Source organism: Tympanuchus pallidicinctus, unplaced genomic scaffold, assembly GCF_026119805.1.
Source record: "Tympanuchus pallidicinctus isolate F22 unplaced genomic scaffold, pur_lepc_1.0 scaffold3, whole genome shotgun sequence".
Classification (NCBI taxonomy): Eukaryota; Metazoa; Chordata; class Aves; order Galliformes; family Phasianidae; genus Tympanuchus; species Tympanuchus pallidicinctus.
In genome coordinates, this window is record NW_026294747.1 from 11747206 (window position 1) to 11761431 (window position 14226).

Consider the following 14226-nt stretch of genomic DNA (forward strand, 5'->3'; position numbering starts at 1 on the left):
TTCAACTATACTTCAACTAAATTGCATTTAACAACACACTTGTGTTTTTACTACTTCTGACATCTGCCTTACTAGGAATTTAATTAAAAATAACTGAATGGCATTAAAATAGTCTGATTGAAGATCCAATCTGGGATTCACAGATTCATTTTTTAGCTCAAACGTAATAGGAAGTTAACGATACCATTCCAATTGTTTTAATGTTTCTGAATCATTTTCTCCCTGAACATCAGCCAACATACAGCACTGAATACAGAAGAAAATAAGCAAGAAAGACAGATGGATCCAAGCTTGAGTTGTTTCTCTTAGGGAGTGTATAAACATACAAGTGCATCACAACAAATCACATCTATCTAATGTGAATTAAAGGTTTTCAGAACTTGGTCCTGTTTTATCAAACTATCACAATTGAGCGCTCAGCCCAGAAATAACAAAAGAAGAGAAAGTAAGCTGTTCCTCTCTCAGCCAAAGGATTCAAAGAGAAAGCTGATGCAGTCTCACTCTCTGAAAGATTAAAAGACATGGAACTCGCACCACATCCCATTTCATGTTTCCATTTACACCTAACCACCTAAGTACAATTCTGCACATCCCTACATTTTTATTAACAGAGATCCCAGTGTAGCAGAGATCCCAGAAACAAATACTACATAGAATAAGCAGTATGAAATTGGAAAAGCTCTTAAAGATGCACAACAAAACTTAAAAAGTGACGGTCATCACAGATCTCCATTTCCTTGTTTAAGGTTTCTTCTATTTCCCCATGATACGATAAGCCTAAGATTTTGTGTCCTTTCAAAACAGAATTAAGAATAAAAAAACACAACAGATGTCACGACACCACAAAAAAAGAGATTGTGAATTTTTCTTTCATGAAGACTTAAGAACATCCCCTCCCACCACAACCCACATGATTTGCATTCCCAATGAAAACATCAGATTCACTTAGAAGCAGAAATCAATCTTCACGCTCTTAAGAAACTGGCATGCGGTTTCAAAATAATCTGTTCAAATACAACAAAGTTTGAGACAAGTTGACAACTACTAGCTCAAAATCAGATCATAAATAAGACTTAAGCTCCTGCATCCCCATATTACTGCAGGAAATAAGAATTATTTTAATGAATGTTCTCTTAGTCCAACAACCCACTCAGGAACATGAAGCAAAGGGCAGGATCAGAAGAGTTCTTAAGAGTTCTTACGACATGAAGAACCAGTTCTTTATAGCAATCAACACAGACCACTCCAGGTGAAAAAATGGCCTTTTGCCAACTCCTTTAACTACAAGATCTGAGAAACACAGATTTGTCTCATAAATCCACAGCAGAATCCCTTACATATGATATATTGTACTAAGGCAGGCTGTTTCTTATCACCGGCTACTGATGATTCAGTGCATGAAACCCAGCAGTTGGAAATTACTGTAATGCCTCCCAGACAAGTTCAGAAACACTTTTACTCCATAAATTTAAGGTGCAGAAGTCTAACACTGACTAGGTCAGGACCCAAAACATCTTCACTAGTTGTGGATGTACAATGAACTGCAAATTGGACCAGATTTTTAAGAAATGGATTTTGTAGAAATTTAACATATTTGACAACAGTGGAAGATGTCAAATTGAGAAGAAGGCACTCGTCTCCAGCAAACACATTCATTCCACTTACATTTCTCACAGTTAGCTTTCAGTAAGTTGTGAGAAGACATTGGTCAAATGTCTGAACTGTTGACCTTACCACACCAACACTATTTCTTCCCCCTGAGGAAGGGACAACAGCAGGGCCTAGGGGCTCATGTAGAGCCACAGAGAGCAGTAGATGTAGCTCAGCAGGATCATATGCAGTCAGGTGAGGAACTTGTGCTCCTGCAGCAGCTGTCAGCCTCAGCAGTGCAATCCAGTGAGCAGAACAGAAAGCCACTGCAGTGACATGCCCCGGAGGAAGAGCCACCTACCAACCAACATTGGTTTCATGGAAAGGAAGAAACACATTTAACCAAAAACTGAAACATCTATGATAATTAAAAGCCTTGTAATGCTTTCTATTCACTTTCTGTTCTTATTTGCTCTGAAAATAGTGAAAAGTTCTCTTCACTACTCCCAGAAGTCATGAAGGATGCGTTTGGAAAAGGGTTGCGTGCTTGTTTTTTAATAACATTAACCCAGTTATCATATCTAATATTCTATATTAGATATTAGATATATCTAATATCTAATCATATCTAAGTTTCATATATTTGCTCTAAGAAAGGGTACTCCATTTTTCCATTTTAAGTCCATTACCACAATGAATAATGCATCTTTAAAAAAAAAAAACAGAGATGCCTTCATCAGTTCTTTGTAGTGGTTACGTCATAAAAATTGGGCAATAGCTAAGAAAAAAGGCAGAGGGGAAAAAAAAAGATCAATTCACTGTTCATTATTTCTGGAATTTACTTTTGTGGGTTTAAATCAGAAAGCCATTTCCTGAAACTACTGAATAAAAAGGATTTTCTTCCACACAGAGAAGAAAATAGAAGAGCCACAAGAAATTGAAATAGGAGAGTGAACAGGAAAGACATGAAAGGCAAAGGACTCAAGAATTAAAAATATATCCCATGCATTCACCTGTACAAAAAGCAAAGTTATAAGCATTCATTGTGGCATACACAGAAGCAATAAAGGAATCGCATCCTTATGTACACTTGCAATGTATCTTGTTACAGCAACCAATCAAATAGTTCTGACTTAAAGCGGCTTAAATCTGTTAGACAAAGTTTGTTAGATGGCTTTCAGTCCTTCCCCCTCAATCTCCATCAAGGTCCAGCAGAGCCCAGCTTGTTCTTTTTTTTTTTCCCTTTCCTATAGAAATAAACCAAGGTTTCAGGTTTTCAAGGTTTTGAGTGACTTCACACTTCCAAAGCGTGAAAGGAACTGACAGCAGAAGCTGCAGGTAAACCTTGGACAGCTTAAATAAGACGGAGAATAAGGATTTCCACTGAAGTAACTGTAAGTAGGAACTGGCAAGCTAATGCTTGTCCATCTAACACTAAAGAACACAAACACTGTGGCAAATATTCTGGTAAACAAACGCATTTTAAGAACTCCTCACAGGCTCCCTATACAGTTGTTGCCAAGAAGGGATCAGTTCTATTAGCTATACACCTGGAAACAGAAGGACAGATGGGATTTGGAGCTGAAGTGATAAAACACTGGAGGTGGCATTATCAGATACATACCACTAAAGAACTATCACCTTTTTCTCCTGTATAATAAAACAAAAGTTCTCATTAGAGTTTTTATTTGCTTCTTCTGTGACAGACTATCCTCCAAGGCATCAGCAACAGGAGCACAGGTCTTAGCAATCTTTGCTGCTATCTGATTACGTGCCATAGCCTCTGAATTTAGTGACACCTCTGCAATCAACTGCCTGGAGACCAAAACCAAACCCTTCACCACGGTTTAGAGCAGGAGACACGTTACCACTTCTTTCCTCGCAAGATTAGAGGCATAATTTTTGCTTTCACTTCTCCCTCCTCTCACAAACAAGCTGCACTGGTTGATTGCTGGGGCAGAGACATGGGCTATGCTAGACTCTAAAAGCAAGCACCGAGTTCAGATATCGCTCCTGCATTGGATGACTTCAATTTCAACTAGAAGTGAGGCACAAGAGATGAAGTACCAGGTGAGAGGACAGGCAGACACCTGCCATTTAGCAGGCTGCCTAGTGAATGTGGTGTTTGAAACCTACTGCGTGCCAAGGTACTGACATGGCATAGCAACAGCTGTAAGCATTACAGAAGAAACACGAGCTTTTCCCTCTTCTGAACCCTCCTTTAAGCAATAGCATTACAGCAGCTTACAGAATAAGCACAAAGACCAGCAAGACCAGCAGGGCTCACAGTTTCAATGCCGCAACGATAAGCAAAAGCTGCAAACATCAGACAAATGAAAAGCAAAGCCATCACTAGTGTGACCTGAGTTCAAATCAAATCTCAAACCCTGAAATTAAAAGCAAGGAGAAACAGCCTGCAGGCTGGCCAGAACAGCATTGGCTCAGTGAGGTTATGGCCCCACAGTGACAAGTGACTCGGCAAAGCGACGAGGAACATGCAGAGGAACAAGCAGTGTCGCAGCCACCAGGACCCCCCTCACCTCAATCATTTGTTGCACACTACCCAGCAGCCCAGCACAACCCTGCCCATTTTTTTAGCTATGTAATACATACAATCCAGCAAGGAGAAACTTATGAAGTAACACTTGGTTTTCGGTTTTTGTTGTTGTTGGCTTTTATTTTGCGGGATTTCTTTTTAAGAAAACAAGGCAGAATAAAAGAACTAGTGAAATCACCTCTACTAACACAAAAGAGTAAACAAAGAGCACACTCCATCCGACTTCTAAGAGTAATACTCTCTGAATAGGTTGGTTTTTGTTGCTGTTTTTATGAAAATATTCCTCTGTTACAGAACCAACCAGCAATTCATCAATGCAACAGACAAAAGAAATATTACCATTTACACCCAGAAGGTTTTTTACCTGAAGTTCTAGGGTCAGGCAGGTAAACTAGAACTCATCTAACCCCCAATAATCATTTTAACATTATTTTTCCATCCTTAAAAGAAGATACTGATGAGATTTCTTTGCAGAGAATGCTGCAAATTGATAGCTTTGTTCCAGTTCACTACAGTTTCTTATTGATTTTCTCTCGTTTGAGCCTGCATTGATTTGTTAATCCCTTCTCTGTAACAGTTTTAATGACAAATTGAGAATGAAAAACTGCATGCTTTAGGGCATTTTCCACCAACCTCTTGCTTCAAACCATAATTTCACATAGATTTGGAAAACATCTATACCCTGGGTCAGACCTGACTTAGCTCATACTAAGATAATCTTTACACTGCAGCCTTTCTACTTAGGCTTCTCATAGATGGACAAGGCAGCTACTGAAAGAACTCTAGCAAGGCAGAAGAGGATTTCTGCATTTAGGACAGCCCCCTTCCAGAGCTGTTGCTTACACAGGCTTTGTCTTAACACTGACTAGATTTTTTTTTAAGCAATTTTCACCACAAAACCACAGCAGAGTCAGCAAAAGCAAGGCAGGTACAGGCTGCCACACGCCAATGGCTTATTTTTGTTCCCTGACACAAAACTGGCCCCCCTTCAGTCATCACTGCCAAGAGTCAGGCTTGGTGACTGTGAAACTGAGCAGGGAATTAAGTCCAAGAACTCAGGTATCCAAAAACGACAGCGATACAAGTTTTTGTAGTTTCCTAACTGGAACTGGAGATCTCAGTCCTCAGCTGTAATCTAGCACAGCTTTCTTTAATTACAGAAAGGGTATAATGAGAGCACGGCTGCATGTGAACCGTGCTGCATATCCAAAATGACCGTAGACTTCCCTTCCATCCAATTTAGTGAGGAATGTTCAGCACTGCAGGATGATTTCTTCTCATTCGTTTACTGCTGCAGCAAATGCTTGCTGCAACGTGAATGACATGCTGAACATACCCCAAACAGTAGAATGATAGCTATTAAAACCAAAAATATCAAATTGGCCTGGAAAAGCATTTTGACAAGGAAGAAACATTAAGCCAGGTCTTTGTAGCATTTGCTAAATACAGAGGCTCATCATATTTCAGGCCATTCGTATTTAATTCTCCTTTCATCTGAAGAGCAGTGGCTGTGAATGCACATCAGGCAGCAGATGAGTCAGATGTTCTGAAGAGGTCCAATCAAGGACGCCCCACAACATAAGAGCACTGCATGCATAATGCCTCACACAACTGATTCTGCTACAGCCCCAAGTTCCTTCTCCGTGTCTCATCCTATTCCATGGCGGTTTTGCACAAAAGCACTAAGAGAAAAACAATAAATCGGCCCGCAGACTCTTTATTTCAGGAAGTTAAAGGCAGGAGACTACAGGAGCCTGATGTTCATGCACACTTAAAGCTGATTAGCAGATAATCATCTTAAGTGCAGGCTTTTGTTCTTCCATTGTTTTGGATGAAAAACAAACAAAAAAATCCACTTGTATTTCCAAGGTCAATGTTTCCAAACGAATTTGTGAGATGAAGTCAAACTCAGTGAAAACAGTCTTCCACAACACTTCAAAATTCAATTTTGGAAAGGTAGACAGACTGCAGATACAGAGATTATAGTCATTTCAGCACAAAGAAGAGAGACTCCCCAGTCCTTGGTGAGGGTATAAGACAAGTCACAGCACAGGTTATCTCAAGGACAGCACAGTAGACTTAAACAAGTGTGCCTTTTATACTTTCCTCTAATTTCTACATCACTTTCTCCACTTTGGCTTTAGCAGTATTAACACAAGTTCAAAGGGAATCAATGGACTAAAACACGGTTCAACATTTTTGTTCAATCGTTAAAAATCATTAGTTGTAAGTGTCAGCTATTAAATTGGTCCTCTTTAATGAAGTGCATGATGGAGTTGATAATTCACAGTAAGCATGGAAAAGAACTCATCCTCTCTGTGTCCATTTTAACTCAAATCAAACCTCATCTCTATATGAAGACAAATGGAAAAAAGGATAGTTTGCGTGCAAAAAAAAACCAAAACACCAGCTCACACACTACATAGTATAAACACTGCAACTTAACACAGTTTTAGGTATAAATTCTAACTCTGGCATTATTTTGTAACCTTGAAGTGAAGTGATTTAGGCTCTTATCTGTTTGTTCCTTTTCCCATCAATGCAGATCCTCTCAGCGTACAAATGATGCTAGCTCTTGATCACACTCTTCTTAAATCATCTTCATGCTGTTAGCTCTGCAAAGAATGATGCCTGCTCCAGAACACTGCCATTGCTAATCACTCAAATCAAGTCTCTCACAGGTGTATAAGAGGAACAGCGCTGAGGGCAGCAGAATGAAGATGAGATGTTGTTTTTACTCTTTCTTTTCAAAGAATGTTTCTGATTGCGTCTCCTTCCTTCACCTTCATGGATCACTCGTCCTGCCAAGCTTAAGTTCCCCTGGCAAAAACTACAGCTGCCATGGCTTTGTATTGTACAAGGGACACGAGAACTACTTCAGGCATTGCCCAAAGCTCAAATGAAAAGCAGCACAAAACAGGTTTAATGGTGGTGTTCCTATAGCTATCCAACAATAAAAGCAAGGATGTCATTCTCAAAATAAGTTAGACTGCTGCTTGAGACTCAGTGGAGTCAACACCAACCACACAAATTATTTGTCAACGCATATCCTATGCTCTAAGGTTCCACTTCTCATCCGAGTGCCCACATCTGCAGAACGCTGATGACAAGAAAGGGCTGAGGCTGACTCTGCTAGCTGAAGTCTTGCTGCAAAACATAACCTGAAGGCAGAGCAGCAGTGCATGCACTGCAGCTGAAGACCTCAACCTGTACTTATTCCTTGCATTCTGACTGCCACAGGGACCTGCACATTGCCATCCAGCAGGCCAATTGCCACATGCTGCTTCTCAGACACTAACAAGCCAAGAATACGGTTTGCAGGCAGTATGGGTTGCAAACAACTTTTGAGTTCCTATGCAACATCCACTTTCCCACCATCTTTGTGTCTGTGATTTTCTCAGTCATACAAAAAAAAGAAACCCTCCAACACAGCTCAAGGATGTTATGAAGTAGAGAAATCTTCATTCTTGCTTAGTCAACCTGAGACAGAAGCTGCAATATAATTTATCAGCTAGAGAACAGCCATTGGCTAAATTGTTACAGAGGGCTTCAGCAAGAAGTAGCGCCACACCTGGGCAAGGTCCCACCCCAGCTGTGAGACTTCAAAGCTGCAGCTATCTCCAGTATGCATTTATATGTGAAAGAACTTGGCATCTGGTTCAAACAAGAGAAAATCAGCTTCTTAATGCAAAAGCCTTTTATGAAATTTGAAGTAATTGAATCATTAAGTTCTGAGCTTACAGGAAGATCAACAAGGGCTTGCGCTGCAGCAATTGAAAGGTTTCTATTAGGAAATTGTTCTGATTATCTTAATGCACCCAAGAAAAACCTGGAAAAATGGTAATTTCTTCATTACCTGAGATGCTCCATTTAGGCAAGACAAGGAAATAGGAATGTTACAAAACAGCTTCACAGATTGTTCAGATGCTGTGCACGTCTCCTGCCCATCAGGAACCACTGCATGTCTTCCAAGCTGTCCATAGTCTGCTCTGCCCCAGGTGAATACCTTCCCAGTTTCTAAAAACAAAGCACATTTCGAGATTACTTATTCACTAGGTTCCTGGAACATCTGGATACCAATTCAAAGCTAGAATACCACTTTCTAATGCATCTTATCTAAAGCTTCAAAAACCTAGTGGAAACTTATTTGCTTCTGGGAGCACAAGAAAAATTTTATTAAAACTAAAGATGAATTGAGTTGCTCTTCCACACAGTTTCTCCAACTTCATTAACTTTCCAGCAGAATGCCAGCTGTGTGGTGGCCTGGGCTGTAAATGAAACCACTTCAGTGAAGCTGCTTAACTTGTATATACTGCATGCAATACACATAATTTATTTGTATAAAGAATGCTGGTTTTTAGCTTCACAGAAGCACACACAAAACACCTGTTTTTGAAGCACAAAAGATTGTTTTCTATTCTCAGTATTTGCCATAGAAATATCCATCCTATGTCCAGCATTTAACATATGGTTTGTTTTCCTGATAGAAGTCAGGATACCTTCTGTCATAACTCCTGCTAGCAAAGTTATAGCCCTCAGGGCAGCAGCTGATTAGTGAGGAACTCCACCACAGTCATCATTAAGCACTGCAAATACAACAGTTTGTTCTCACAGGAATCACATTTTTACCAAGGCAGTTTTAAATGAAATCAGCAGCATTTAGATCATCCTTCTCCCCACATTACAAAGGGTTTCACTGCTGCAGGACTGACACCCCAAAGTCCATCCTACAAAATAAACAGCATTCATAAAGTAATGCTTCTTACCTTCCATTCCTATTTTGAAAGAACATGCTAGGTGCAAGCTTTTTTTTTTTCCTTAATGACATAATTGCATTTGCAAGGAAGTTGGTGAAAGCTCTCCTTCCACGGCCTCCAATTTAAAAAGTTATATATACACAATATAAACAATATGCTCTTAAGTGGGTTTTTACTAGAAGCAGCAATCCCATCACAGCCCAGAAGGAAGCCTGCACTGACCCTGAATTCCACGTGTACTTCAGCCAAGCCTCAAACTTCTGAGAACTGGATTCCCCAAGTCACAAGCTGAACAATTTTAATTTTCCTCAAATCATAGAATCACAGAGTGGCTTGGGTTGGAAGGGTCCTCAAAGATCATCTAGTTCCAACCCCCTGGTGTGAAATCTGTGAGAAGTCAAGCAAAGCAGCTCTAACACTCACTTCTACCCTTGCCCTTCACTGAAGACATACCCCACAGAGCCAAGGGTTTCCTTAATATGCCGTAACACAAACCTCAGGAAACCTGAACAGCTCTGGTTTTTTTGGGTGCTGTTATACCATCTCAGAGGGAACAAAGCTAGGCACTGCTGGTTTGGGGGATTTAAGCTGGTAACGCATTTCAAACTGGAAATCTCTGACTCTGTAGAAATGTACATGAAGTATATCCATCTTCCTTGCAAATCTGCTGGTAGTGGTATCTTTCACTCAGATCTTTCAAACAGTTTTTCAGATTCATTCTCTCAGTTCACTGATAACGCCTTCCCTGAAATAATTAAGGGATAAAATTAGTTGTCCTTTTCTTTCAAGGGCACAAAGATTTTTTGCCTTTGGAGGCTCTCTAGCACTTAGGGAGTAGCTGAAACCAATCACACATTGCTTTCAACCTAAAAAAGGTCTTTTAATACGCACGCTTTGTTTTGTTAGGTTAAAGCACTAGAAGGTTTCATTGATAGAACACCAGCATGCTTTAAAACTTGGAGGAAATAGTTTGTAGCTTAAAAAATGTATATGCTTATTTTGTGGGTACTATATTTATTTTATAGTTGGTATGGATCTCTGCTAAAAACGTCTGCAGCTGCAAAAATGTTGCAGGAAAGCTCCTGTGTCAATATGTTCTGCAGCAAACCTAAACGTAGATTGAGTCTCAGGCTTTTACATCACACCAGATTACTGCACCTATGAAGAAGTTTGTGAGCAGATTAGAAATGTGCAGGCAGGCTGCTCTACTTTGTATCAACTCCAGGAACTCAAGCTGATTTTTATGGAGGATAAACCCAGAAAGAATTTTTGTAGCATCTAGTCAGATCATTAACATGCCACAGGCTCTCAAGCCCTACCCAGACACTGCTGCATTGACCTGTAATTCAACTTAAAGCATTTCAACCCTCAGAAGCCAAACACATCAAGTGCAAGAGAGACAGACGTCAGCAACCCACAAGGCCTCCAGAAAGGTGAGCAGGATATGTGATGACACATCCAGATTCTCCCAGACCAATGGTAGCACTACCTCAGACACAGGAAAGAGTCCTCTCCAGTCGGACTTTTTTCCCAAAAGCAAATTGTGTGTTTCTTCTGGACCCAGACACTCAGAGAAGCCCCAACCACTCAGGTAACAGTAAGGATCCTGGGCATGCTCACATCAGAGCACTGCCTTGTCTAAATTCATGCCTACTGCTAGTGTTCATGGATTCAGATGAAGGCAAACTAAAATTCCACGATACATCTGACCAGTTACTCATTGAGAGATTTTCCTGCCCTGTAGGTGACCAGTCGATAGATCTGTCTAACTACAGCTGCCATCAGCTGTTTATTTTGTTTTTATCAGCAATGAAGACTAGAAAAAGCTCCTTTACCCACCATCTCCACCTGCTGTATGTTTGGTTTTGTTTTTTTTTTTTTCCTTCTACTATTATTTACTTATTGGTGCCCTTCAGGTTTACTGCAATTCTACTATTTGATCAATTTTTGAGGCACTACATTAAACTTTCAAATAAGTTGAAATATAAATAACAGGCCTAGAAACGGTACGATGCTCATGATTTTACTCCTCCACAACCTTACAATGGCTTAGAAGTGTGTTCGTTATTATTATTGCAAATTATTCCAGCAAATTTGGTGGAAATAAAGAACATGAGTATATCAGAAGGATTGAAAACAGACAGTAGTAGGGCTTAGCTACAGCAGAACACCTCCAATGCCCAGGTTCTGTTTTCTTTAACTGGAAAAGCAGCATAGAAATACTTACACATTCAACATCAAACAGCCTTTAGCAGTCTCACTGTTCACAAGCAGAAATAACTAATTTCACTTTTTTCCATTTTGCAACTAAGGGAAACAAGTTTCAGGTGGTTACTGGTAGGCAAACACAGAGAATATCAACCTTAAATTTTAAACCAGGTGATTTTTTTGTTTGTTTTAAGAAGAGATTAAAAGTTGGCCCAAAAAGCCAAATCCTCCTTTAGTTCTCACGAACCCCAAAATATCCTTTCCGTGAGAGAACCTAATAGAAGCTGATTTAGAAGTGCCTCCTCTACAAAACGCCAATTACATTTTTAGCTAACAGACCAACAAAAAAATTTCAGTCACAAGTGGAAATTTCAGGCTGAGGCAAACACCAATGCATGGAAAATTCCAGCCAAGAAGGTTAAAGTCTTCTCAAAATCCTAAGCGAAAGAAAGCATTGAGTTATGACAGAAAGTGTTAAGCAACTGTAATGAGAGGTATTGCTACTGTGCTGCTTATAATATAGATGGTATTTTAAAATGTTCTAAGAATATTTGAGAAAGACATTAGTCATACAGAGTAAGGAGGCTGCAGGATGAATTACTTAAGAATGAAGGGTGATATAACAAGGAACGTTGGTCTAATATTAGAATAGAACAGATTTTAATTAGAAGTCGAGAAAACATACACAGTGATGAGTCAACTGGACAGAGTACATCAACCATGGAAGTGGCTGAGGCACCAGAAAAAGGTATTTTGTCCCAGACTCCATACAGTAAAAGAATAAAAGGCAGGAGGAATTTCTTCAGCTTGTGTGAAAGAAAGACGCATACTACATCGGCAGTTCTTGGAAGATACTAATGATGCTTCCTAAGACCTTGATCTTACCATGTTCTGAGCACATGGGCCTCGATTCCAAAAGGTTCTTTAAATCCTCAACAGTGAAGATCAGCGTCACCTCAGAAGACACTATCACAACTCTCTCTTTTTTCACAAAAAAATCATAGAATCATTAAGGTTGGAGAAGACCTCTTAGGATCATCCAGTCCAACCGTCTACCTACCACCAACACTGCCTGCTAGGTCATGCTCCTAAGTATGACATCTACCCTTTAACACCTTCAAGGACAGTGACTACAACAATCCCCTGGGCAGCCTGTTTCAAAGCTGACCACTCTTTTTGAGAATACATTCTTCCTAACATTCAATCTGAATCTCCACTGGTGCAACTTGAGGCCTTTCCTCTAGCCCTATCACTATTACCTGGGAAAAGAGGCCATACACCACCTTGCCATAGCCTCCCTTCACCAGCTTCATTGCCCATCTCTGGAAATGCTCCTAGGCCTTGAAGTCTTTCTTATAGTGAGGAGTCCAAAACAGAACACAGTACTCCAGTTGCAGCCTCACCAGGACTGAGTACAGAGGGATGACCACCTCCCTGCTCCTGCTGGCAACACCATTTGATACAAGCCACAATGCCACTGGCCTTCTTGGCCACCCGGGCACACTGCTGGCTCATGTTCAGCCAAGAGTTGACAAACACCCCCAAGTGCTTTTCTTCCATGTAGCTTTCCAGCCATTCTGCCCCAAGCCTGCAGCATCGTATGGGGTAGTTGTGATTAAGTGCAGGACCCGGCACTTGGTCTTGAATTTCATTCTATTGGCCTCACCATGAAAGTGTGATAGTATTCACTGGAAATCCAGCATCAGAAAGGCTCCTGTGTTTTCCTCAGTTCAGCCTTCTATCCTTACGCTACCACAAAGCATACACAGTTAAAAACAGCCTCAAGATTACAAGTTTACAATCCTCAGAATTTTGCAAATCCAGCAACCTTGCATAAAGCACCTCCAGTTGCTTCCTGCCTGACTGTCTCTTACTGTGCTCTATGGTGCTGCCGAGACTGCAGATTATGTCATCTGGCACTTTCTTAGTCAGCCTCCTCAGCCATATAAATACTTGGTGAAAAAATATCTATTTGGAAAAAGCCTTTTGGTTTTAGAAACAGCTTGGCTTCACTGTTAAGCAACAGGCGGACAGGGACATTAAAATTTACACCTTTTCACACATTGATTAATCTTTCTATCAATTTTTCCTCTTTTAAGATGATACCATGATTGCAGTAGTATTATCTCCTTGAAGCCTCTCTTCAGTACGCAGACAAGCTTGGAACTATGCTTTCATAAATACAAGATGAAAGAGTTCATCTAGGCTATCTTAAGTCACGGTTATATTAACAATTACTTTGCAAATGAAGCCTGGATATCCATGCTGAATGCGTAATCTCATTCAGATCTGAAATAGGATCTTCTATATTAAATTCCCAATGTCTGCTTTCTCATGAAAATTCACAGTAACATCTATTTAAAACTGGCATTTATAAGGAGCACAGAGAGCAAGTCAACCCTTGTCCCACAGCTACACACCTCTGCCATTCTTCAGGACAATCATTTACCCTCTATCATTTCAGGACAATCATTTACCTTTCAGCAGCTGGAAATCTGGCAACACTACTGCACCTACAACACTGTACTGTGCAAGGTTCTGAGACAGTGCAGGATTAGCAGAACTGACAAAGGTTTCCATGGCCCCTTTATGCTCTTACACAGGAGTCCAGTACAACAGAGCTGCCCAAACCCCTGAACAAACCTTTCTACATGACCTTCATAGAGCCTTCCGCATCTTTACATAATAACCTATTTCATTGCTGGGTGTTCTTTTTTTTTTTCTATTTTGATTTAAAGCAGCTATTAAAAACATCACGAAAGCACAAATCTGCATGTGATGCTGAGGTCATGCCTCTTCTGTCAGAAAAATTCAACAGAATAGGAAGCACACTCCAAGAGTTGTCAGCAATAGAAACCTCCAGATAGGACAATTGGCATTTTCAGCCTTCTGCAGTCACAGGCTGTAATATGCTTCTAGTTCAGAAGAGTCCACAGACTTCAACATGCAGCAGCTCAAGAGGGCTTCCAGGCTTGCAAGCAACCTATAAGTAGGATTAAAACTGCAACGAGAGGCCAGCAAACAAATGCCAATGGAAGAGAACCGTAAAAGCATCACCAGTGTTCCTGCAGCAGCTATGGATACTTTGTCAAACTTTTGTGTGCTTTAAGTGGG

The 14226-nt window shown here is 40.3% G+C and overlaps 1 protein-coding gene across 4 annotated transcripts in view; it reads right to left on the bottom strand.

The window, feature by feature from the left end:
* The window catches only part of SERGEF (secretion regulating guanine nucleotide exchange factor), a 129045-nt gene that overhangs the window by 87696 nt on the left and 27123 nt on the right, over window positions 1–14226 (bottom strand). For all 4 annotated transcript variants that reach the window (XR_008209826.1, XM_052696958.1, XM_052696957.1 and 1 more), the window contains one exon: window positions 8004–8164. Coding sequence is in view for 3 of the 4 variants with exons in the window: in XM_052696958.1 (XP_052552918.1) it covers window positions 8004–8164 (161 nt within the window). In the remaining variant the exon portion in view is untranslated. The remainder of the gene's footprint in view (window positions 1–8003; window positions 8165–14226) is intronic.